Below are 26152 nucleotides of genomic sequence, written 5' to 3' on the forward strand. Positions count from 1 at the left end.
CCTCGCATTTTCGTTGCAAAAAAGTCACATATATCTTAGCAGAAAGTTGAAAAATGATGCGTTTACTTCACACAAGAGCAGCCATTTTCCCCTGTTGCCATGGGAACGTTATGAAGTGACGTAATTACGCAACGTGAACACCATCGAAAAGTTGCAAACCCCGCGATGAAGCCATGATGAAACCGCAGTTTTTGCAAGTTCCCGCAATTTGTGCAAGTTCCTGCAATTTCATCGCATAAAATTGCATAAATATCCCGCATATTCCATTGCATTTTTTAAGAAAATGTGCTGCATAATAAAGGATTTTTTTCCCGCAACAATCACAAAAAAACTCCGCATTTTTCTGGAAGGACTGCCTAGAGAAAACAACTCTTCAAGTCGGAATTCTAGTTTGGTCTCTGACCTCCATGGCTTCTTGTGAGAGCTGGGTGGTGTTAGTTAGAGGTACTAGCTGCACCAGGCCGGTGATGAGCTCTGCTGTACTGCTCTGCATCTCTGGAGCTTGCTTCACTGGGTTCTAACACACAAAAACAAGTTCAAGTTAAAAAAGTTGTTTGTCACGTCAGTTATAAAAAATACAGTGGAAATGAATAAACATTGGCACCAAATAAGAACACAAAACATCTAGAGCCAAAACCTGCGTATAAGAAAAGTAGTCACGTAGAAACCAATATGTTGTAGCAGACTCACATGCAACATGAGTTTAGGGTCAGCGTGGATGAGTTTGACCAGAGCGAGAAGGAGACACTTGTAACTTCGGGTGTCCAGTTCTGTGGCTTTCTCTTTGAATTTAAGGCTGGTGGTCATCTTCCCTTTGAATGTCAGACTCTGTGGGAGGGCAGCAGACAACAGGGATGATTCATTAGGTTTAGGCATAGTATGTCCTTGTTTTTGAGTAACGTTTGATAAAAACTAGTGACCAGCTGTTTTAGTAAATTATGCATAAACAAACTAAGCGGCTGCTTAGGGCCCCGTGGCTACAAGAGGGCCCCGAAGATCACTAGAAATGTCCCACAAGAGCTTGAAACCGAGCTGGTCAGCCCATACGCTAACTAGGCAGGCTGCTTAAGCCCCAGCAAATTATGCAAGGGCTCCGCATCCCCCTTGTGAGTCAATGTTTACAACTGTGATCAGAGTGAAGCGGAACTATCTGGTCTAGAAAAGACAAAAACACAACATTAGAATAAATGCTGGGACAGCAATCAGGTAAACTTGTGTTCCCTCCTCTCCAAGTTTGATGTCAGCTTATAACAGTTAGGCCTATGTTAAGTTGACGTGTTCGCTTGCAGTGCATCTCTCTCTATAGTCTGTCTGTCGGTCTGGCTGTGTCTTGCTTTCTTACTTTGTTCTGTGACTTTGTGCCTGACAAAAGTGAGAGCGAAATACAACTTACGTTATGTATTTTGCTTGAAAACAGGCAACGTTGATCATAAACTGCAGCTCGGAAAAAATATAACCTTGAACACACGTTAATATACGATATATATACACAATTTATAATTTACAGGTGCTTAAGTTTGTCAAAAGATGCTGGATCATCAGCCAGTACAAGCTCAGATTTTGCCCAATATTATTAGTTATTTGTAATAATGTATGTTCTTCACCATATGGTTGCCTTGTGCATCATATATTTTTGGTTGTGTCATATCCTTTTCTGCATTTTGACATCTTAAACATGAAGACAGGGGAGATTCAGCCTTTTCCAATAACGTAACACTAAAATATGGATCAAAATTTAACCAGATCCAGCAAACGGCCCTGAGAAGGACCATTTATATAGACAAATACTGTATTTAGATACATACATTAATAATTTACTGTACTCTATAGAAAGACAGTATTGCTGCTAATAGATCTCACTTTAGTCTTTACATGCTTATTTGTATATTATGAGTAGGCTTGGGTCGGTGTAAAAATGTTCAAACCGGTTTGATATCAAGCCAAACACCAGGCTACCGAATTATACCACTAGGTTTTGCACTTGTCTCAGCTGCCCCCGAGTGAGACTGATGAGAAAGTTTATAATGAGAATGTAGCGACTCCGGATCACATGGTGGCAGTAATGCACCTCCAAGCCATGACTTTTTACCTGCAGTAGGCTTAAAATTACCTATTTGGTTTAGGTGTTTACGCTCTCTTTCAGCTAACTTCATTCCTTAGCTTGAAATCCAAAATGTTTTCATAACGCCGTTGCAGTTTTAGTTTTCTTTGTGTCTAACTCTGCCATATATTGTCTCGTCACCTCAAAAAACACATGAACTTTCTAGTAACGAACACATTCCCCCCTTCCACTACTAAGGTTACTGAAATGTGATGTCCGTCACAGAGCTGCTCTGCTCAGCAGTAACATTGCCGTCAGACACTAGCGGCTCCATTAGTTTGTTGTTTATAAACACATATAACATTATGTTAATTATGTTGTCATATTGCTTATTACCATTGTTGGACGGGCTATTGGAAAATTTTGTAAGCTAAGCTACCAGTTCTACAATAAATAAAGCTTCATTCCACTGAAGATAAAGGCCCCCCCCCCCCCCAAATAAATGTAGCAACATGGCAAAAGTAGTTTACTACATCCACTACACTTGCGCTTCGGAATGCTCAGGGAAATGTAGCTTGCCTGGACGCTACCGCACTACCTCATCAATAAAAGAGCTAACCTACTACAAAGCTATTTCATTCAGAAAACAGTGATGCTACTGAGAAGTTGTTTTTTTTTTTTTTTTTTTTAACGCTATTTAAAACACGCAGCTTATTCGTTCAACTGCATTTCCTTTCCCTGCTCTCCTCCGTCTCTCACATAGGCTCCACACACACACAGCCCCTCCCAACCGTGTCTGTCTCCATGAAAACGAGAGAAGGCGGCTGGCGAAATTCACAAGTTCACGAAAGGTTGGTATTTTGTGAACACCTTTACACAATCACACATTAAAAGTACTATAAAAATATTTTATATTCAATACAATGTTGTCAGTGTGTTAATGTTGGAGTCCCGACCCGAACAAGTGATTGCGCCTGCTTTAGAAAGTTAACTAGTCGCAAGTTTGCAGTAAAATGCAGTTGGGTTGTCGAGGTCAAAACACTATGTAGCAGCTGTGAATCAAATAAACTTATTATAAATAAGGACCAGCCTGAACCGGAGGTATCAGTCTGAAACAGAGCTGAACAGTCCGACCAGTGTAATTAGTTATGTTATTAATTTTTTTACAATATTTTCAGGCTTCAACCAGTGCTGCTCAAGCAAAAAGACAGGGTCAGGGAGAGAAAGAGATAGCGATAGATTTATTAGACATTGAAGAAAGAGTAGGAGAGGAGGACAGCATCCAACAGCGTGTCCTCCTCAGTTTTTGATACTTGATTGTTACGATTGTAACCCTAACCCTATCTACCTGGGCGGGTATCAATTTACTTGGGCAGGGCACCCAAGTAGAACCTATTTATGGGAAACACTGGTCCCCAAACCAAATCCTGTTCAGGGCCAGTCCTAGTCAAAAAGAATTGAGAGAGTCACTAACACATTGTTGGTTTGCGTTTTGCACATGGGATTTTTTGTTGTTGAATAGAATAGATGAACAGAATGCCTTTCAGTAGAGATAACCACATACTTTTAAGAACTGCACATTTTTCAAAAAGCTTATGATTTTAACTCATGGTGGTATTACTTAGTAAACAACTAAAGTAATTTAAGGGCAATACCGATTTATTACAATATTATTTTTGTATGTTTGTCATCATTTTTCTCATCAATGTTAACATTGTAGATATCTGAGAACTTGGGATCCACTGAGCAGGTCAACTGGAACTGGTAGTTGCCTTAAAACTGACCTAAGAGGCCTTCAGCCAGGTGTGACTGATCCATGTTAAATACAGTTTACTCGTAAATGTTATTAGAAAGTTCAGGCTTTTGCCAGGTATAGTTACTATCAGTTACAGAGAGTCCAGTTAATCAGCTTAAGAAGGCCGCCAGCTTAATTTCTATGCCAACTATGTGTCATTCTGTCACTCACGCATATCTATCCATCAAGGTTTACACACCGACTTCTTGGGTCTACTTTGAAATACTCTACACATCGTAGTTATATGCAGTTTATCTGTTCAATGAGGTTATTAGTGACATTTCATTGTTCACTTTCAGTCTGACACCCAAATAAAGGGGTTTAGATGATCTAAATAAACTGTTGCTTTGTTTCCAACCTGTCTAACATCTCACTGCTCATGCTTGTTGTTGGACTTCATTGTAGGCATTTCAGCGTGTTCCTTGTTTTTAACAATTACTTTGGTAAATACAATGTTATCATTACTGACAGAAATGGACAAAACTACAAAAATAAAACCTACTGCGTAGTAAACTTGAATTATGTTTCAATGTGTAACAACATCATAAAGAAAACAACATGGGGTAAATGTCAGATTCAGGTCAACTTAAAGGACAATTCCGGCGCAAAACGAACCCAGGGGTTAATAACAGATGTGTACCCACTTGATCGCTCTTAAAAAGATTTTTATGCTACTGTTGAAGTGTGGTGATATTTTGAGCCTTTTTAGTGGTATAATAAGCGATTTGTTTTTACTTGTTTCAAGCTACAAACACATTCGATTAGCATGAAAACATGTCCCAGAGAGCGATCGAGTGGGTACACATCTGTTATTAACCCTTTAGGTTTGTTTTGCGCCGGAATTGTCCTTTAAGAGTTTAACTGCTTAGTTTATTACCCCTCAGTCACTTTACAATGACTATGACTTGGCATGTTTAGTGTAGTATAGTAATGAAACATGTTTCTGTCCTCTTACCGGTGTCATGCGTAGTGGAGCATGGGTGCCGACACCTTGGATCACGCGGTTGAGGGTGTCTGAGAACATAAAGCGGAGCTCTCCAGAGTAGCAGTACACTGCATCGATTTTAGGCCACCAGTCCAGATCAGACTGAAAGTGGACAACACAGAGCAAGACAAGTGAAATAACACATCGAACGATTCTAACATCACTGATGTATGAAGAAGCTCTGAAGACTTACATTGGTGATAATTCTGTGCAACGAGTTGACCAGGACAAAATGAAAGGTTGAAGGGGAGGAGGCAGCCAAACAGACCTTAAGGGCAAAGATGAAACACTAATGACAATTAGCTAGTGAAACTGATATTACGTACCTGCGCCATGTTGTTAAGTAGGGGAAACGTTACAAACAACAAATAATATCACTTCTTTTCAGTCCACCTTAAAGTGCTGGTTGTTGTGAGGATTGATGCGGAAACAGGAGACAAAGCAGTCCATCATAAGCTCTACGTCAGCATTCTGGCTGCCCGTCCCCCTCCAGAAGGGTTTGGCTGGGTTGAACAGCAGAGCCTGGTGGGACAGGGAGGGCCACAGGTCACTTCAGGTCGGTTAAAAGTATATTTTCTGGTGAAATATACACCAGACTTGTCACAATACACTCAAAGAGAAATAACTGGTGGTTATTTACACATACAGCGCAAGAATTAGGGACAATTACAACTGTTACAACGGGCGATATATATATATTCCAATATGAAAACATACCGCAATTTTTACCAGATGACTTGAATAGCTCTATTTGGAAATAATTAATCATTTTCGAATTACTAAGGTGATTTTGTAGGGGTCTGGATCTGCATAGGAAATAAAAATTTAAAAAAGGTGAACCATCCTTTCTTGAACTTTATTGCTATACAAACACAAAAGCAAGTAAGCGCTGTGACTCTTCTGAAGTGATTTGGAAGGGGAAATTAGGTAGTTAAATACATTGGTTGACTCACATGACATCATTGTATTCATATCATACTTTTCTTTACAATCCAGGCTAAAGTCAATGATATTATTAATGCATTCATGTTGTCCATCCATCCATCCGTCGTTATCCGCCTATTCGGGTGTCGGGTAGCGGGGCCAGCAACTCCAGGAGGGGACCCCAAACTTCCCCTTCCCAAGCCACATTAGCCAGCTCTGACTTAGCCTGGTCCTACCAGACTCTCGTACATTTCATTTGTACAGAGAGTCTGGCCTCTCTCCATTGACAAGTGTTAACTTCCTTGAAGGCGGGTACTCTGTTGAAGTTTAAAACTGGATGAATTGGATCTGCCCAGAGCCACTCTGGATCTGCCATAACCAATCGCTAACATTTGGTCGTGACGTATGTCATGTGCATGTGCAACAAGAAAGGAGACCGACAACAACTATCGGCTTATATTTAGCATTAGCATCGCTAGCGTTAGCCTTAGCCAACTCCTTCACCACTAACGGAGCAAGCTGGAAAATCAAACTTTTCCCGACCCCCGTGGGGAGGAGGGCCACAACATCATGGTCACCAACACAACTCAGCAAAGATTGTTCTTGCTCGGGCTTTAACTTCTGGATATTCAGCAGCGTTGCTGCCACAACGGACCAAATGGCTTCGCTCGCATCTTTCTAGTGCACGTCCTCAACGTCATCGTTCTCAGCCACTCCCTCTGTTTGCTGATTGGACCTACAAATATTTGACCGGAGAAAACCTAAGAATATACCGCAAATCCAGACGGAGTAGTGAAGGGAAATGAAAATTGAGCGGAAGTAAGTAGGAGGGCAGAGCCAGGCTAGCGCTGACTGGGGTTCCTCTGGCATTCCCAGGCCAGGGTGGAGATATAATTTCTCCACCTAGTCCTGGGTCTTCCTTAAGGCTTTCTCCCAGCTGGACGTGCCAGTAAAACCTCCCTAGGGAAGCACCCAGGGGGCATCCTTACCGGATGCCCAAACCACCTCAACTGGCTCCTTTCGACGCAAAGGAGCAGCGGCTCTACTCCAAGGTCCTCATGGATGACTGAACTTCTCACCCTATCTCTAAGGGAGGCGACAGCCACCCTCCTAAAGGTGCTTACACACCAACCAGACGGCCGACCGTCGGCAGAAAAGGCAGTCGGACTGATCAGTCGGGTCCCCGAGGTCCAAAAAGTGCCTCAGAACACACCGAAGAGACGGAGACTTGAGCATACGCTCTGCGAGTGCGCGAAACGTAATACGTCTCCATTGCAGCAGGCGGCGCTGCTCTGTTTCCATTAACAGTCCGATTGTTTCCCAGAAAATTAAAACCGGCAGCTGATTGGACGAACGCGTCACATGGTTCTTTTTTCTCCGAAAATTCACAGCCAGACTGTCATGGCGGCTTGTTCAGAATACAATCTCATATTGTACTACAATAGTTAACCGAAACGTGTTTCTGAAAACATTTTAAGCGAGAAATAGGCCATGCAGTTGCTGAATCTGTCTTTATTTCAGATCGACTGGATCTAGTTCTTTCGGTCATGACCCAGCCTTCATGACCGTAGGTGAGGGTAGGAATGAAAACTGACCGGTAGATGTAGAGTTTTGTTCTGGCTCAGCTCTCTTTTTGTCACAATGGTGCGATATGTGTAAGTGTGTGTAAGTGTATGTAATACCGCCCCCGTTGCGCCGATTTTCCGGCTAATCTTCCGCTCCATTGTCCTCCTCACTCGCGAACAAGACCCCAAGGTACTTAAACTCCTTCACTTGGGATAAGGACTCACTCCCTACCCGGTGTAGGCACTCCATCGGTTTCCTGCTGAGAACCATGGCCTCAGATTTAGAGGTGCTGATCATCATCCCTATTAGTTCTGGTACTTAAAAAATTACAGTGTTTTAATAAGAGCCATGAGTTGTGTTGATGTGTGACAGCGGTGCAGTGTGTTTGCCCAGCGCTGTGCTTAGAGGACTGCATTTGGATTGGTAAACTGCATGAGCGAGCGGTTTTAACTTTTCTGCGGCCAAAAAATAACCTGTGGGTCCCGGGATTTAGTTACCGCTAACCTGAAGGATGGAGTCAACAAATGAAGTTGAGGAGATTAAAGCAGGTCATAAAGCAGGAGCACTCACCAGACACCGCCGTGTTTCTCATGAACGAGATTGTGCGGAGAAGCAGTCAAGCGTGAGTGACCTTCTCAAACACCATTTTGACACAACACAGTGCTTTCTTCAGTTACTGTGGTGTCTTTGTGATTAAAGCAGCATTCCCTCCTCAATTTTTCACAGAACGTCATCTGAATTTATTATTATTTTGTGGACTTTTGTTTTGAAAGCCTCATCATCTACTATGCTGAAGTACCACCAGAAAGGGTACTAAGGGTGGGGGCGCTTTTCCATCAAACAAAGTCGTAATGAGTGCTGTAAGTGATATCTGGTTGCAAATTTGAAGTTAACATAACACATCACATAAATTCAAGTATAGCGGACATCTAATTACTCCATAGCATGTAAATCTTTCAATTTAAACATGTTAACATTTAAAAAAAAATTTAATTAATAAAAAACAAACAAAGAAGTTCCATGTTTAGGCATCTATTACTCCATTACTTCCAAATGTTTTAGGTTTTTACCATGGTATCGTTTCAGTATCCGTGTCGAGATATTTCGGCAGGTTATCGTATCAAAGTCATAATTTTGGTATTTTGACAACACTAGCATCCACACAGTTGTCGTGAATCTACGTATAGTGCTGTAGTAAAGAACACCTTTGTGGAATCCCAAGACAAGTCCAAGACCAGGGCTAGTCGAGACCGAGTCAAGACCGAGTCCAAAGAAGTTTGAGTCCAAGTCCAGACCGAGTCCAAATGAGACAGTCAAGACAAAGACAAAAAAAAAGAATCCTCTTCAAGACCAGTTACTTACCTGTTCACTAATTAACTAACTATCCACAGAAAGCCATCCTTCAATGCAATTATTAAATGTAATATCCTGATGTTTTTTTAAACACGATAGTAGTTTTTTTTTTTTTTTTTTTTAAAAGATCATTTTTTTGGGCTTTTCCACCTTTACTCGATACGACAGCTAGGTGAGAAAGGGGAGAGATGGGGAAGGCATGAAGGAAAATCGTCAAGTCAGACTCGAACCCTGGACCTCTGCATCGAGACATAAGCCTCTCAGTATATGTGCGCCTGCTCTACCCACTGAACCAACCTGGCCACAAAAACACGATAGTGTTTAAAGGACTGTTCTCCTGTTATCCTTAAGAACATGTTATAAAGGAGTACAAGGGTTTTATTGTTGTGTTTTTTTACCGTGGTATCAAATTGGGTATCCAGAATCATGGAATTTCACTAGTAATGGTGTCGACTACTACATTTCTGGTATCGTGACATCAGAATCAGAAAAAGCTTTATTGCCAAGTATGTTTTTTACACATACAAGGAATTTGTTTTGGTGTTGTAGGTGCATGTCACACATTCTCTAAATATAAGAAGGTTAAGAAAACCGAGTATTAGAATATAAACAATATAAGTATAAAAATATATACACAGTATGTATTAAAAATAAAACTAGATAAGGCTTGTGGCGGATGGGAAAAAACTGTTCTTGTGGTGTGAGGTTTTGGTCCTAATGGACCTCAGCCTCCTGCCAGAGGGGAGTGACTCAAAGAGTTTGTGGCCGGGGTGGGAGGGATCAGCCACAATCTTTCCAGCACGCTTCAGAGTCCTGGTGGCGTACAGTTCCTGGAGCAGCGGCCTTATCTGGGATAGAAAAAAACTTAAAGATCCATCCGTCCAACGTCCTCCGTTTATCCGTGGTCGGGTCGCGGGGACAGCAGCTCCAGCAGGAGACTCGAAACTTCCCTTTCCCGAGCCACATTAACCAGCTCTGACTGGGGGACCCAGAGGCGTTCCCAGGCCAGGGTGGAGATATAATCTTATCTTAGACTTGGGTCTTCCCTGAGGCCTTCTCCCAGGCATTTTTGTCGCCTCCATGAGAAATTAGTAATGACAACACTGTCGGCGCATCCACATGACGCAAGCCTTAGGTTATCGCACACCACCCCCACCCCTTCACCATGCAGTTGCTAGTAGCGTTTATCCCGTCAAATCAAGGACACAAATTATTTAAAAAACATGATGGAATCTTCAGATGAGGTATTTATCTTGTAATTTGTATGCAACAGAAATGCAAAATAGTATGTTAGAACGTTATAAACTGAAAACTACTTTGTCTCCAAAGCTGAAGGCTGCCTTTGTCCTTTCTCAGCCGTGAAGTAAAACACATCACTAGAGGTTTTGCTCATGAAAGTCGCTGGAGTACACCATTTTGTAAACATAGCCGTACTGAGAAATACAGAGTTTTGTGGAGCTGATAGGCTATATTAGCTTTGTATCAACTCATTAGGCAATGGCTTGAATGTAACAGACATTCATTATTATAAAATAGTCTATGGCTTTAAAGAATTAATCTAACCAACAAGGATCATAGTTATGGGAAATATAACATTTTTTAAAGTCAACTTTTTTAGCTGCTGTGACCAAAATGGATACAAAGAAGGAAAACTTAAAACAAAACATGAAAAGAGAAAATTATTCAATAACTGCTCAGACCTTGAGATCCATGACGATGGACTGGACCAGGAGGAAAATGGTTGAGTGATCCTCCCAATTGATGTATGTGGAGGCTTTACACAGTTTGACACAGGCAATAGCAGCGCTCTCCATCAGCTGCTTGCTGCCACCCTGGCCTGCTAAAGCTTTCCGCAAACTGTCCAGAAACAGTTTCTGCAGACACAACAGGAAAGGAAAGGAAAGTCTGTGTGAGTGCTGGAGTCAGTATCTGCTCTGTGTGTGTCTGTGTGTGTTCTTTCCTCCCACCTTGTTGGCCTTGCTGTCTTCCACGGTGTCTTTGGAGATGGTGTGTGTGATCTCTGGACAGAGGATGAGGAGGATGATTTGCAGAGGCCACACAGCTGCCTTCCTCTTAGCACTCTCCGCAAAGCTGTCCACCAGGTCAAACAACTTCTCTGCAGCTTCTGAACACAGACCAACACACACAGAGTTAATGGCAACAACTTCACATTCAAAAGCTATCCTGTGGAACATCCAAAGAATCATTTCCACAACTGAAAAACTGTTTACCAAATAAGAAACCCATACAGCTGACAATCAGTGTTTTGGATTATACTGCTCAGTGTTTACTGCGGCCGGCCCTGGCAGGCAGGGGGGTCCGATAGGTATTATATACAGTAGATATTAAGAAATAATCTTACTGTTCAAATAATGTCCCTTAATCATTTTAATTCAAGTATTGTGTTTCTGAATGTCTATTATTTTTATTTGATTGTTAATCTTTTTTTTATAGTTGTTTATCTTTCAAAGACAGCGCCTATTCACTTCAGTTGTAGCATACAGAATTGCGGCATAACGCACTTCCAAGAACTGTACACTGTCTGACAAAAAACAAAAGCAGTCAAAAATAATTGATTAAATAATTAATCCTATTTATTAAAAAAGCTGAACACCATCAACCTGGTGGCCGAGGAGATGCAGGCGCTACCTCTAGAACACCTGCGAGGCACAGGAGCTGACTGAGTAAAAGACAAGGTCAAGCTAGCCACCTCCGTGGTCAAACCAGTTGCCACTGAAGTTGGATTGCACCGGTATTCTGACTTTTATGGTAAATTCATTGAAACTGTCTAGGCATACATGAGACTAAGTCTGCTTTTCAAAATAAGGTTTTAACTATCTAACTACAAATCGAGGACCCTTTGTGTGTGCGTGTATGTGTGTGTATTAGGGCTCTTTGACTTTTGCCCAAAAATCATATTCGAAGTTCGTTTGTTTATGAATATTAATATTCGAATATATTCGAATATTTATTAATAATATTTTGACCATTAAATGCCTTCAGTAAGGCTTATATTGGTATCAAACTTCGTATATGTTCTGTCCACCAGAGGGCAGTGTATCAGTCAGTAGGCGTGCAATGATGTTGTTAGAAGAACACACTGCCACCACTGTTTTTTTTTTTTTTAAATTAAAAGTCAGACCCTGGATTAAACACAAACAATATGCTTTCAACAGGAAGGTCGTATATTTCACCGTAGCCTACGTAAGTGGTCTGATGTTCATACTTTTGCGCTGGTGTGTGCGTCGAGCCGCGTGTGTATGGGTGTGTGTGTGTGTGTCTGGGGAGTATGTGTTGTGAGAGAGTGACGGTGATTACCGGTAGCTTCAGAGCGAGTAGCGACTCTATAGTCTTAGTGAGAGAAACGAAGTGTCTCCTCTGTTCTTTCTGACCACGGTGGGAAATCTGAAGCAGGAAAAGTTAACCCTCTCCTTGATTTTATGTTGTTTATGGAGAAAGAGAACCAGGAAATGAGTCGGGGGAAATGCGCTACCAAGCCACGGCCGAGCGACGTGCGTCGCCGCGACGTGTTTACATTTTGAAATGCGTGAAAAAGCCTCGGAATCTGAATTGAAAACAAGGTTTACAAGCAAACACATTAACAAAAAATAATGCCCATAACAGGTTCGAAATTCGAATATTAAGGGCTGCCTAATATTCGTTCGAATATCAATATTTTTTTAATATTCGAATTATATTCGAATATCGAAGTTCGGCGTCAAAGCCCTAGTGTGTATCTTTCAAATATCTCAAGAACTGTTCATCAAATCTACTTCAAACTTGGCGTGTATTGCTGGGTACCCAATGATGCAGTATTAAAGTTTTGGTGCATTTTCGACATGCGACACATTCAATATTAATTGCTGGATATACCAACCTAACCTTTCTTCCCTTTACTGGAGTTAACTAGCAACTGCGGATAGCCTACAGGAACATCGCAACTCTTGTGTAAGTTTACCATACTAACTTTCACTACAAATAATTTATTAAATTATTACCTCAGTTAAAACGAATAATACTCCTATTTGAACCTGATGTTAAGTATGCCTATAACTCCCTCACACAAGCTGGATGCTTGATACTATCTGCCTACCTCAAATATTAACGAAAACACAAACAGGAGAGTCATACCGGCTCGGCTGTCACCCAGATCAACAAGGGCCGCATCAGGTGTTAGGGAACCAGGGCAACCTGAAGAGACAACAAAGATGCTATGGCAAGGGGGACCCAGGACGACAGGTCAGCAGGGGGGTGTAATCTTCCCAACTACAATCTGAAGTTGGGTACAAGAACAGATAGGCTTAATGCAAGTGCAGCAAGAGATGATCATAAGTAAGCTGGATACCTGGAGCTCCCCTGGACGGTTACCATGGGTAAGAGATAAAGTACCACCTGAAAGTCTGCTAGAAGATGTGAATGCAGCACTACACACAATACCTACTGAGACCATCACTGAGCCCAACAAGCTGATATACAATACAGCAACAGTGATCCTAGGGATACTTGGCTACAAGATGAACATAGGCCATAAGGAGCAGTACCCTCAATGGAGAAGGCGGCTAGAAGCTAAGATCAAAGCAACACGAAGGAAAGTCAGCCAGCTATCAGAGCTACAGAAAGGTGTGATAAAGAAAGAGGTACCTAGGAAGTACACTAACTGTCCATACCAGAGGCACTGGAGATTGCCGAACATAACCTCACAGCTCTGGCTACCCATCTAAAGAGGTACACTACAGAATCAGAAGCCAGGAGAATAAACAGGATGTTCTCCACTGAACCACCAAGCGTACTCCCAGTGGCAAGGTAGCAGCAATACAAGAACAGCAATACTGAGACTGAACAATACTGGAAAAGCATAAAGGGGAAGGAGGCAACTCATAACACCAATGCCTAGTGGCTAGTGGATCTAAGAGCAGACCCCAGCAACCTCCCAGAACAAGACCCATTGTGATGATAATAACAGACATCCAAGAACAAGTGTCTCACATAAAGAGTTGGACGGCACCAGGGCCTGATATGACCCACACCTACTGGCTGCACTTTATGAACACATGACAGCAGCTGCTGAGAGATGGGACCCACCCAGAGTGGTTAGCCCAAGGCCGGACAGTCCTGATCATGAAGGACCCCCAGAAAGGAAGAGCAAATTTACCGGCCAATTACCTACCTCTGCACCATCATATCTACTTATCATTGCAGCTAAGATAAGTAGGCACATGACTACAAGAAAGCCTATGACACAATGCCGCACTCATGGATACTAGAATGCTTGGAACTTTAAGACATCAACAGAGCCTTCATCAAAAACCCAATGGGGCTGTGGAAGACAACTCTTAGAAGCCAACTCAAAGCCAATCACACAAGTTAACATCAAGTGCGGCACATACCAAGGAGATGCTTTGTACTCGCTGTTGTTCTGCATAGGGCTGAACATCCTCAGTCAGATCATCACTAAGAGTGGTTACAGATACTGGTTTCCGAAGTGAAGTGACCATCAGCCACCTACTCTACATGGATGACATCAAGCTGTATGCCGGGAATGAGCGTGACATTAACTCACTGATCCTGGAAGAAAGGTAAGATGGTCACAACTGAAGGGGTGGAACTACCAGAAGGCAACATAGCAGATGTTCAAGACAGCTACAAATACCTTGGAATCGCAAATGGAAACCATGAGGCTGCAAGGAAGTCTGCAACAGCCAAGTACTGAAGAGTCAGCTGAATAGAAAAAACAAGGTCCGAGCCATCATCACATACACACTGCCGGTCATTAGATACCCAGCTGGTATAATAACCTGGCCAAAGGAAGAGATAGAAGCCACTATCAAAGCCACTATCCAGGATGAAACAACAACGATCCAGGAGTACATCAAGAAGATTGATGATTGAAGAATTGAAATTCAGAACCTTTAACTGATGTAATTTTCCCATGTCAGTTATTTTGTTTTTTTTAATCCTGTTAATAATTTTCACTTACAAACATACAACCGTTTGTGTAGTCAAGTCACTCCACCACGCCCTCTCTGCAACATGGAAGCAACATGGAGAAGCGTGCATTCACAAACTGGGTGGGTCCTCAGACCCACCCAGTGGTAGAGGAGCTTAGGGAAGAACAATGGGCCACCCAGAATAGGGCGAATGGGGAATTGTTTATGTATCTATATATTTGTTTTTGTATTTATTGTTTTTTGTGTTTATGTATGCACCATCTACCAAAGCCAATTTCTTAGAAGTGTTACTTGGCAGTAAATCCTTTTTTGATGCTGATTCTACGATTCTGAATCAATTCACAACTTTCACAAATCTATTAAAAAAAAATAAAAATAAAATAAAAAAAACTCTACTAAAGAACCTATGGAGCTAGAACAGTGAGAGTAACCTGTGGTATTGAAAATAAAAATTTGCATTGAAACAACAAATATTGGCACTGAAAAATGTTGAACTGAAATATAAAACACAAACATCAAAAAGTTATAATCTCACAATGCTATTATATTATTTCACTAAATGTTTTTGCATTATAATAGGTTTTTCAATGTCAATCTACATTTTTTCTTGATGTCTGTCTTTTTTCAGTGACATTTTTCTTTTTTACGCTGTCAGGATTTTTACAATGTCACTGGTTTTCATTTTCAACTTAGGCGTAGAGAGGAGGGGCTTGAGGGGAGGGACAAAAAGGGCGCGATTTACAGATAATTTGCTGGCGAGGCGCCACACCTCCACAGGAATTCTCACAGATGTGTTATTACCCATATCTGCAACGGCTTCCACAAGTTCACATGGAACTTCCAAATGTCAAGTAAGTCTGTTTATCTCTGCCATTTGTTTTTCACATAGAAGCGGGCTGGTTTAGCGTTAACTTTTAATGTAGGCCTAAGAGGTGCTGTTTTGGCAGAGGTTAACACACATCAGCTAACTTGTGGCTAATTGTAGCTAAGTCTCCTGCTGGGGATGTCAATCTATCTTCTATAATCTAGTATTTATAGTAACACTAATTCCTGTTCTTTAGGAGTCCTAAGGCCAGTGTTATTGCTGGTGCACAAGGTTTGACTCGCTTGCGTCTCTCATTTGCTCCGCCATGGATGTATTAAGAGAACGAGCTCCGCTCTCTCTACCTGGCTAACACTGGCATGGAACTTTAACGCCCCTCCCCCATAACTCTCCTCCAATCACAAGTATAGCTGCTGACTGACAGGTTTCTAGGCAAATCACACACTCACTAACAGGCATAACGCATTCCTAAAACTGGGAAAACACAGTTAATGACAAACTGCCTTAGCTGAACATAACAGTTAACATGATCATGTAAACCACTCCAGTACAATATTTTTTAACTGTTTAACTGATTGTGTTAATCGGTCAAAAATATTATCGGTTAATGGTTTACTTGGACATCAATGTATAAACTTGCCTGTAAACAATTTAGTTTAATTTCTGTGGTATTTCTGGATTAAAGGCATAACTTTTACATTTCTCATCCGATTTCACAAAGTTGTGTATAATTACAGGCACCTTCGACTGGGAAGCAATTTATGGAGAGACTGCTGAGAAGGCTTAAGGAAGTTCTGCAACGTCAGCCTGTAGATTTTGACTATTTACACTTTTACACAGTGTTTTACACTTACACTGTTTTAAGTCATGAAATGGGACTTGTACCCTTTTGCATAGGCCAGTAGACATTAACCCTCATATGCATTATCATTGCATTTACTGTAATTTGTTATTCAATATAGAGTCAAATTCTTACTTGAATATATTTGTTATTCATTGAAATGGTACAGCTTTAACTGTTTTGCTGGAGTCCATGTACTGTAAATGCATGTCATTTCAAAAACTGTTTAGGATTAAAATCAGTACTACATATAAAGTAAAGTGGTATTTGTCATTTTAAAATTACAACAAAATGGTTTTCCTGTGTTATCCTGCCATGTTTATGTGTGAAGAATCCCATAGTTAAAGCACAATTCTGGCGCAAAATGAACCTAGGGGTTAATAACGTGTACCGAGTCGAACGTTCTCTGACATGTTTTCATGCTAATCGAATGTGTCTCTAGCTTGAAACAAGCTACCGCAAACTGATGGTTAGCTGCTAACGCTAGCTTTCGGGGCAGAGAGTAAATCGCTATTTTATACCACTAACAAGGATCAAAATAGCACCACACTTCAACGGTAGCATAATGAGGGTCCCTACATGTAAACCGAAGCATTGAGAACTTTGTAAGTGTACAAACAGTTTATTAAAAAGATAGATTATAAAGACAGTAGCGTTCACATAGACAGTACAATTAATGGAGAAAGTGACACCATAGACTTCCACGGAGACCAGTAAAGTCTATTAGAAGCACTTTTCTGGTGATGGCTGAGCGGTAATGGAGCCTTTTATACATTGTCATGTTTCTTTAGAAATAAACAATGGAAAAATAAAGTCTTTAAACGCTTCAGATGTAAAGTTATTCGCTGAATCCTTGGTTCACTGATGAACTGTCTATCTTTTTCATGAAAGGAATTCAGCTTGGGCCAGAGCTAGAAAAAATGGCCAAGAAAAGGACTGGGTGGCTTTTAGAGCCCTGAGAAATAGATGCACAGCCCTAGTTCGCAAGGCTAAATCTGAGTTGAGCTGAGTTGAGCTGATCTAATTCTTAATGAAACAACAAGAAATCTAAATAACCCAACTAAGTTTTGGAAAACCATCAAGTCGTTGTCCCCCACTCAATCATCTAATGGTTTCCCGAACCAATAATAAATGAAAGGCAAATAACCGATAGAACCGAGATGGTAAATTGCTTTAACAAGCATTTTGTATCAGCTGGATCTATATTCAGTGGATTTTCTGATCAAAATCTTCTGAACGTATGTCACTCAAGGGGAGGCTATAGTCCTAGATTCAAATTTACACCTATTACGAGTCATGAGGTCTTAATGGCCCTGAAAAAACTGGATACTCGTACATCTGCGGGGCCTGATGAGATTGAGCCCATATTTTTTAAATTTGCAGCAGAAATCATTGCTGACTTATATCTTAAACTTATCACTGGAACAGAATATTGTTCCTGAATATTGGAAATCCGCTCTGGTTCTACCAATGTTGAATGGTGGTGACCCATCTAAATTGGACAATTACCGTCCAATCTCTAAATTATCAGTGATAGCTAAGATTTTGGAATCTATCGTCAGTGAACAAACAGTTCCTGGTTAGTAATGGTATTCTATCTGTTTTTCAGTCTGGCTTTAGAATAAAATCATAGTACTGCCACCGCTACTATTAAAGTACTTAATGACATATGATCGTAAATCATGTGCTGCATTATTTATTGATTTAACAAAAGCCTTTGATACAGTCAATCATGCTATCTTATTATCACGGCTGGCTTGCATTGGCCTCTCTGATGCTGCTATAGGTTGGGTCAGTAGCTACTTAAATAACAGATGTCAACGTGTACTTCTAAATGACTACATGTCTGAGAAACTTACTGTTAACTCTGGTGTACCACAGGGCTCTATTTTGGGGTCCTTGCTGTTTACAGTATGTATTAATAACCTCAGTGAAAATGTTATGAATGCAAATATACACCTGTATGCTGATAATACCATTATCTATTGTTCTGCAAAATCACCTGCTGAGACAATTTTAAAGCTACAAAAAGCATTTGAAAATATTCAGCTCAATGCATTAAGGTTAGTTCTTAATGATAAGAAAACTAAATACATGTTTTGTACTAGAAGCCGTAAGCCTGGACCTTCCCTGCCTCAGCTCCACACATTACAGGGCAGGCCAATAGATTTAGTTTGCTCATACAAATATCTGGGATTTATATTGGAGGAAGACAAGACATTTTTACTTCAGCAACAGTTCTTGCTTCACACAGAAAGTCAGGAAAAAGCTGGTTGAAACTACCTTTTTGCCAGTTTTAGACTATGGAGATGTTTTACAAACACTCCACAAAGACTCTGTTGAAATCATTGGATTCTGTGTATCATTCAGCACTGAGATGTAAAATGCATGGAAAGTACTCTACCCATCACTGTGTATTATATGAAATGGTTGGTTTGCCCTCACTCAACACAAGAAGGTTCAAACATCGGTTGACCTTTGTGTACAAATCAATAACTGGACACACTCCTTCATATTTAACTACACGCCGGAATTGTCCTTTAAGTGCAGTCTTGTAAAGCTATCCGCCATTGTCCTCAAAGGGAGTCATAGGGTTAATGGCTGCCCTCAGTTTTGCCATAGTCTGCAGCCCCAGAGGGCACTGGATGAATGGTAAAATTACTCCACTGGCAGACTCTTCTGTCACTGTCATGGTCCCCCTCCAAGAAAAATCTTGTATATCCTGTAATTGACAAGTAATGTTAAAAGACTCCGCAGTTGCTTTTAGAATACTTCACAAAACAATTACACTTTTTTTTAATTTTTTTATTAAATGCACACTTTAGGTGTGCATTTTATTGACATAAAAAATATCCAAAACAAAATTAAAAAAAAGGTTTAATTGAACATTTTTAAGCTGCACAGGGTCCTGGAGAAGTCTGGGAAAGTGTCAAGGTCCCTCTGGAGGCGTGGTACAAATACATAGTGGGTACAAAATAAATGCAGACTGTTGGAGGGATCTAGCAGGCAATCCTCTTAAAGACTGACACATCACCTGACTGATCAACACATGACATTATCTTTATTGTGACTATTATTGCCACTGTTCATCATATCCCCAACCGGCACCGTCAGACACCGCCTACCAAGAGCCTGGGTCTGCCGAGGTTTCTTCCTAAAAGTTCCTAAAAAAGTTTTTCCTCGCCACTGTCGCACTATTGCTTGCTTGGGGGAATTACTGGAATTACTAGAATTGTTGGGACTTTATAAATTATAGAGTGTGGTCTAGGCCTACTCTATCTGTAGTGTCTCAAGATAACTCTTGTTATGATTTGATACTATAAATAAAATTGAATCACGGCACAAGCACTCCACCCTACAAGATAAATACCAAAACTCAATCAGTGCACTATTAATATCACTTTAAACCCCCAAGTGGGCTAGCTGATGTGGTATTAGCTAAATTTAGAGCTTGTTCAGCTAACCTCTGCCAAAACAGCACAGCTTACATTAAAAGTTAACAGTAAACCAGTCCGCTTCTATGTGAAAAAAAAATGGCAGAGATAAACAGATTTACTTGAGATTTGGAGATTCCAGGTGAACTTGTGGAAGGCATTGCAGATATGCGGTCATAACACATCTGTGAGGATGCCTGTGGCGGTGCGGTCTCTCACCAGTATGCAAATTATATGCAAATTATCCGTAAACCACGCCCTCTTTGTCCCTCCCCTCAAGCCCCTCCTTTCTACGCCAAAATGGTGACAGAAAATTGAAAGTGAAAACCAGTTAGCAGTAACAACATTGTGAACGTAGCAGTGCAGTGTGTGTATATTTGTCAAGTTCCTGTGTCGTGCTTGCCACCTGCAGACTAAAGTGAAGGGAATTAGCCAACTTTGGCTCAAACTCACTTAATGTGGGCCAACCATTAAGGTGGACCAGCCGTTCTCTTTTTACACACTATACTCTGCCTTAATGCCATAACTTGCCACACCGTCTGTTTTAGCGCACGAGGGACTGGAGTAGATCCTGAATTTTGATTTGGTAATTGTTTTGAATCGAGAATCGATTTTGAATCAAAGTGACCTGTGATCTGTGTTTTTAGTCTAAAGACTAAGGCCTTAAAGTTAAATATTCTTTCAACTAATGCCTTCAAGTACATACATTAACAACTGATGACTGGTTTGGTTGCTTTTTACAATTTGTATCTGTGAAATTCATACTATTTGGAAAAACAAATGTAATCAAGTCATGGGCATATTGTGAGATGAGAAAAGATTCAGTCCATGTTAGACTGAATGGTTTGAATCCATTCATACCTGCCATATCTGCCTGTGGTCGCTGGTAAAGCATGGTGAACTCATCTGGGTAATTCTCCACCCAGTTCCAAAACGCCTGTAGAAAGAGAACAGCATAAGTATAAGAAGAACCTGTACACAGCTGAACTATCCACTTAGGAATTGGGCCAACTGACAGCACTCACACATATATCTGTTAACAAGTGTTAACTGCTCAATTATTGTAGATATTTCAGCTATTTATTAGAATAGGGCATAGGTTTGGGTACCGTTCACATTTTTTCCAGTACCGGTACCGATACCTGAAATCCGATTCTGGTACCCAACGGTACCAGAAACCGGCAATAAACATCACAATCCTCTACACTGAAGTTGCAAAAACAACCAGTGTTTCAGCTGCCAACGTTCTGCCATGGCGGCAAAAAACATATCACAACAGAAAAATGGTAGTTACTGGATGCGTATGAACTCCAGTTCTGTGAGTAAAAGAAGAGGAGTGAAGCCTTGTTTATAGCTACGAGGATGGACATAGTCATTTATGATCGTATTGTTTGCTGCAGTATTATCCGAAACACTAGAGAGCTTACAAACAAAATATGAAGTTAAGGAACCAAGAAGTTAACGAGTGTTACCAGCAAATTGCCATTGAAAATGGCGAGGGGGAATTGTAATTAAATGTAAGCTCAAATAAACATACTTTATCACATTTATAGAATGTGTAAAGAAAGGAGTCAAATATTTGAAACAACAAATTTAAAAAACTTTTGGTCAGGTCCATCTGGAGGTGCTATCCACCAGGTTTCGTGCAGATCGGTCGCACGGCCTAGGACGAGTTCGAAAAAGTTGTTTTTTGCGAAAAAACTTCTTAGCAGAAATGGGCGTGGCCTACATCATGTGATTCAGCTTAATTCAAGGAACATGTGGATGTAAGGTTTTCTAATGTGCGATGTGTACTGTGGGAGTTATAGGTAAAAACACGTTTTACGCCATAGCGCCACCTAGTGGTCCATATGTGTAATTTTTGGTATGTGAGGTCCATGAGCCATTGTACATCTACACTGAAAATTTGAGTAGTTGCTCACATTAGTGTAAGTGGTGAATCCAAACCTGGGCTGCATAAGCCATGCCAGCTTTGACGAATCAGTACCCCACTGTAGGCGAGGCCTCAGGAGTGGCTAGAGAGATAACCTCAAAATTTCGTAAAAATCGGATGAGCCGTTAAATGAGCTATAAACTTTTTGTACTTGTAGCAGCCCCTAGTGGCCAAATGTCGTAAAATTTGATTTGTAGCCCCAGAGGGTCATGGCAAACAAGTCTCTAAAGTTTGGCTTTGATAGCATTTATTTTGGCCCGAGATATGGCAAAGTTTGTGTTTTTGTAGCTAGCTACACAAATTTGTTAGTGCATAATTTGCGCAATTTTCATTGATAAAAATTCTTTTGATCATTTTTTTTGTCAGGTCGGTCTGGAGATGCTACGTACGCAAGTTTCGTGCAGATCGGTCGCACTGTCTAGGAGGAGATAGAAAAATAGGTTTACGATAAATCGCGATTTTTTGCGCATAAAAGTATAGGCGGAAATAGGCGTGGCCTATATCGGGAGATTCAGCTGAATTCAGGGAACGCGTGGATATGTGTATCTTTGAGTTCAGCTCATGAAAAATGGGGGCAAAAACAAAAGTGTTGCATTTATAATTTTGTTCGGTGTACATTTTCATCACTTCTGATATGTATACTCATAACTTTCCGAACAACTTTAGCCCCTCAAAAATTTAAGATTAATTTGAAATTTAAATTTCTTATGTAACTACACACAATGTATTAAACACATTTTAATAATGAAACAATGAGAGAATGGCTTGCAATATAATTTTGCATCCCTCTCAAATAGGGGTGCAATGGATCACAAAACTCACGGTTTGGATCATGGTTTTGAGTCACAGATGGGATCAATTTTCGGATCAGCACAAAAAAGGGGGGAATTTAAATGATTATTAAAAATGTAATAACATTTAACAAGAATTACTTCTTTTCTCATCTGTTTTCTTTTAACAGAAAACAGATGAGAAAAGGGTATTTTAGAATAACTTTGAATGCAACACGAGGTTTACCAGTTTTAAGTAAACGGAACCTTTAGTCACGTCTGTGTTGTTTTTCCAACAGCTGTGACCAGTACTGGTTTGTCTTTTAGCTCATAGCTTTAGCGTCAGACTGTTGTACGTCCTGGTGTTGGAATCCTCTACAGTGAAATACAGTCACCCTTTTAGACCGTTTAGCTGTCAGCATTTTAACCGTATTTAATCCAGTTACTACTGTAACTAATGGTAGGTTAACGTTACCTGCTGCCAAGTGTAACGTGTTATTAGTGTTTATTAGCGTGACATGCAGCGATGTTTCCTCTAACGTCTGTTTTGGAGCATCAGAGAACAACACTGACATTTAAGTGGCACCGTAATGAAGCACCAAAATCAGCAATGCTATTCGGTCCGGTAGATACCGGGCACCGGTGACATATTAGCACCGGATTTTAACTTGCGCCGTTAACGTGAACAGAAAATTGCGTTGCTTGTATCTTTTCACATCAAACACGCGTGTGTGGAACGTGGTCGCACAACAGCTGAAATGTTGTGTTGTGCACGAACGTAGTGTTTAAACTTTACGGGGAAAACCAAATAAAACACTGACTTCTTTTGAAATAAGATTTTCAAGTTGTGTAAGTTTTGATTTGTTTTTATATATAAAAAACGAAAACAAATATTGAACAGGTGGATGCCAAAGGGGGCAACCAGAGGCCACAAAATGGTTGCCAATTGACTCAATCTGGTTGCCAAGGGCAACCGGGCAACCATTACTGTCGAGCCCTGTATTGTAAAAACCAAATAGCCTAATACACAAATAATCCCTCTCAATCATTAATTATGACCTATAAGAAGTGTATGGTTGTGTCTGTATATGCAGAGGCCATGCCCTTTGCCTGCATTTTCTCTTTTCTTCTTGTTTTTCTGTGTGCAGGATGTTTATGGGGGTCAGCAAAGAGCCTTTTGGACCTACGTGGGTGTGTACCCCAAGCCAATTGTAATTGCAAAACAGTTAAAGTCCTTCTTACATTACACAATAATAAAAGTCATCATTTTAAGAAGCAAAAAGTGTTGGATAGATTTGCGATAATATCATAATCCTACAATGAATCATTGTGAAAACAAAACTTTCTAGATGTTGTGTTGTTACTTTGGCCAGTTCATCATCAAAAAAGAGAACTAGTACATTCATGATTTTGTCCATGTTGATATTAGTTGCTTCATGTACATTTATTAAAAACGTCGCATTGTTTAGCTTTTTATATAGCTAGACGTCTAAACTCTGGGACAAGGCCGTTATGTTTAAAGACCTGCCATGCTGATTCCAAACTGACAGCTTTGTCAAGGCAGTTTGGGCTTCAGATAGCTTTTACACAGTGGCCATCGTTAATGACAAATCGTGTTCCGCTATGAACGTGCACACACGTATTGTTTATATCACAAACACGGTCGGTCAGTGAAGGAGCAGTCGCAGCGGTAGAGGTAGCCGTCGTTGCCAGTAACGCACTCGTATGACACGGTCCACGGTAGTGCACGGACCAAAGCTTTGTGACTAGCATCTAATGATTAGCAAGCACTTTCTTACCGCTGCTGCCGTACAGTATCTTCCTTGAACATACGCTACAGAAGCAAGCACCCGGCTCCCTCAATTTGAGGCACCAAGTGCTAAACGGCTTCCCGTCTCCACCCTTTTCCTCTTGTCCTTTATTCATGCCCTGCACCATTTGTTTTAACTCCTTTCTCAACTAAAGCTGCAAACTTTGCATCCATATTTTTTAGCTGCGTTACCACGGAGACCACACCGCACTCTCGCTTTTCGGCAAAGACCCGCCCTACTTTGCATCTGATTGGCTAGAACTCGTTTCATTGATAGGTGTAAGTTCGATGATTGGTTAAATCAAAACAAGCGCATCAAAACAAATCCCATGTGGACTTTTTTATTTATTTTTCTAAAATAGTCAAACGCCAGAAATTGGGCACCAGGCCAGAGTACTTCAGCCCTGCGCTAGTTAGAGCTGCGTTCCTCTCATATGATTGGTAGGTGAAATCAATAGACTCGAAAATAATAAACGGCATGAAAGTTCCCAATTTTTTTTTTCCCCCCTCACGGCCCACGCCGGAGATCCGGCAGGGTGCCGGAATACTTTTAAGCCCTGCATTCAACCCGCGTTGGACCAATTCATATCAGAGTCAGCCGTCATTCTCTTTGTGACTGTTAGTAGAGAATCCAGTCTGCAGTGTAGTTCATACACTTAACTGATAAACCAGAGAATTGTAGAGTAACCCCCTCCCCGAATTTTTTTAAATTAACAATCAGTATTGGCTCTAAAAAAAAAAAGAAACATATCCGTCGATCCCTAATAGCATAACAATCACTACACTTATTGTGATTGTGCACTACTACACAGAAGAGTCAAAGTATTGTAAAAGCAATTCAAGTCAAGCAAGTCAAAATGTCAAGTATTATAGTTTTTAGAGAGTACCTTCTCTAAACTGTTGATGACTGCTAGCTGGGCAGGCTTCTTGAGAGCTCTAAACTTCAACACAGTTTCTGGAAGAAAACAAATAACAGAATTAACACAGACATAACAGACATTGGTTCAACCTCTATCTCAATTTCTTCATCACTTCTGGCTTTCACATGTAACAGATAGGGCATTTTTTAAATCAAGGACCCTTGAAGAACAACCAATTCTTTACCCAGCCCTAAGAATGTTGTTACATTGTTACAATCTATTAGAATTTTCAGTGGCCTACACCCAAGACCAGTGTGAACCTGTGTGAACATTAAAAGCTAACCTTGTAACAGCCTCTTCAGCTTGGAGCAGTCCACATTGATGTATTGCATCAGCTCTATGTCATGAACATCCACATTGTCCTCAGAGCATACCGTCAGCTCCTGTAGCCTGAGGAGACACCAAAAGCACATATGAATTTTGAGAGATTCAAAAATTAACTCAGGTTTTGACCCTTTATCTGTTAGTGAAAATTCTTGAGCACATAACTTCTTTTCCAGCATCACCCTGCTCAACATCAATGTACTTCCAGTAGGGCTGGAACTGTATGGTTGAAATCATTATGATATTAAAAATATATTTTCTAATACGCAAATGCATAACTAGGGCTGCACAATTATGGCCAAAATGATAATCACGATTATTTTAATCAATATATTGATCACAATTAATTATCACGATTTTTTTGTTGATTTTAACCAAAACTAATTTTATTGTCAAATAGGCTAATTATAACTGCTTTCACATCCATATTGTGCTACATTCCTCCTTTGTTGAAGGATACTATGAAGGAGTATGCCATTTCAGCTGTTGTGCAACCACTTTCCAAACATGCGTGTTTGCCGTGAAAAGATACAGGCAACGCAATTGTATGTTCACGTTAACGGCGCATGTTAAAATCTGGTGCCAATAGGGCACCGGTGCCCGGTATCTACCGGACGAAATAGCAACACGGATTGCTGTCCCACTTAAATGTCTGCGTTGCGCTCGGATGCTCCAAAACAGACGT

The 26152-nt window shown here is 40.7% G+C and overlaps 1 protein-coding gene across 4 annotated transcripts in view; it reads right to left on the bottom strand.

Annotated features, from left to right (window-relative positions):
* Positions 1–26152, bottom strand: part of nf1a (neurofibromin 1a) — a 296381-nt gene that overhangs the window by 225634 nt on the left and 44595 nt on the right. For all 4 annotated transcript variants that reach the window (XR_004897871.1, XM_036003223.1, XM_036003224.1 and 1 more), the window contains exons 5-14: positions 25427–25533; positions 25111–25178; positions 20572–20647; positions 10632–10789; positions 10365–10538; positions 5215–5343; positions 5015–5089; positions 4792–4923; positions 691–828; positions 404–517 (exon numbers count right to left, since the gene is read on the bottom strand). Coding sequence is in view for 3 of the 4 variants with exons in the window: in XM_036003223.1 (XP_035859116.1) it covers positions 404–517; positions 691–828; positions 4792–4923; positions 5015–5089; positions 5215–5343; positions 10365–10538; positions 10632–10789; positions 20572–20647; positions 25111–25178; positions 25427–25533 (1171 nt within the window). In the remaining variant the exon portion in view is untranslated. The remainder of the gene's footprint in view (positions 1–403; positions 518–690; positions 829–4791; positions 4924–5014; positions 5090–5214; positions 5344–10364; positions 10539–10631; positions 10790–20571; positions 20648–25110; positions 25179–25426; positions 25534–26152) is intronic.

The sequence above is a fragment of the Sander lucioperca genome, chromosome 7, assembly GCF_008315115.2.
Source record: "Sander lucioperca isolate FBNREF2018 chromosome 7, SLUC_FBN_1.2, whole genome shotgun sequence".
NCBI lineage: Eukaryota > Metazoa > Chordata > Actinopteri > Perciformes > Percidae > Sander > Sander lucioperca.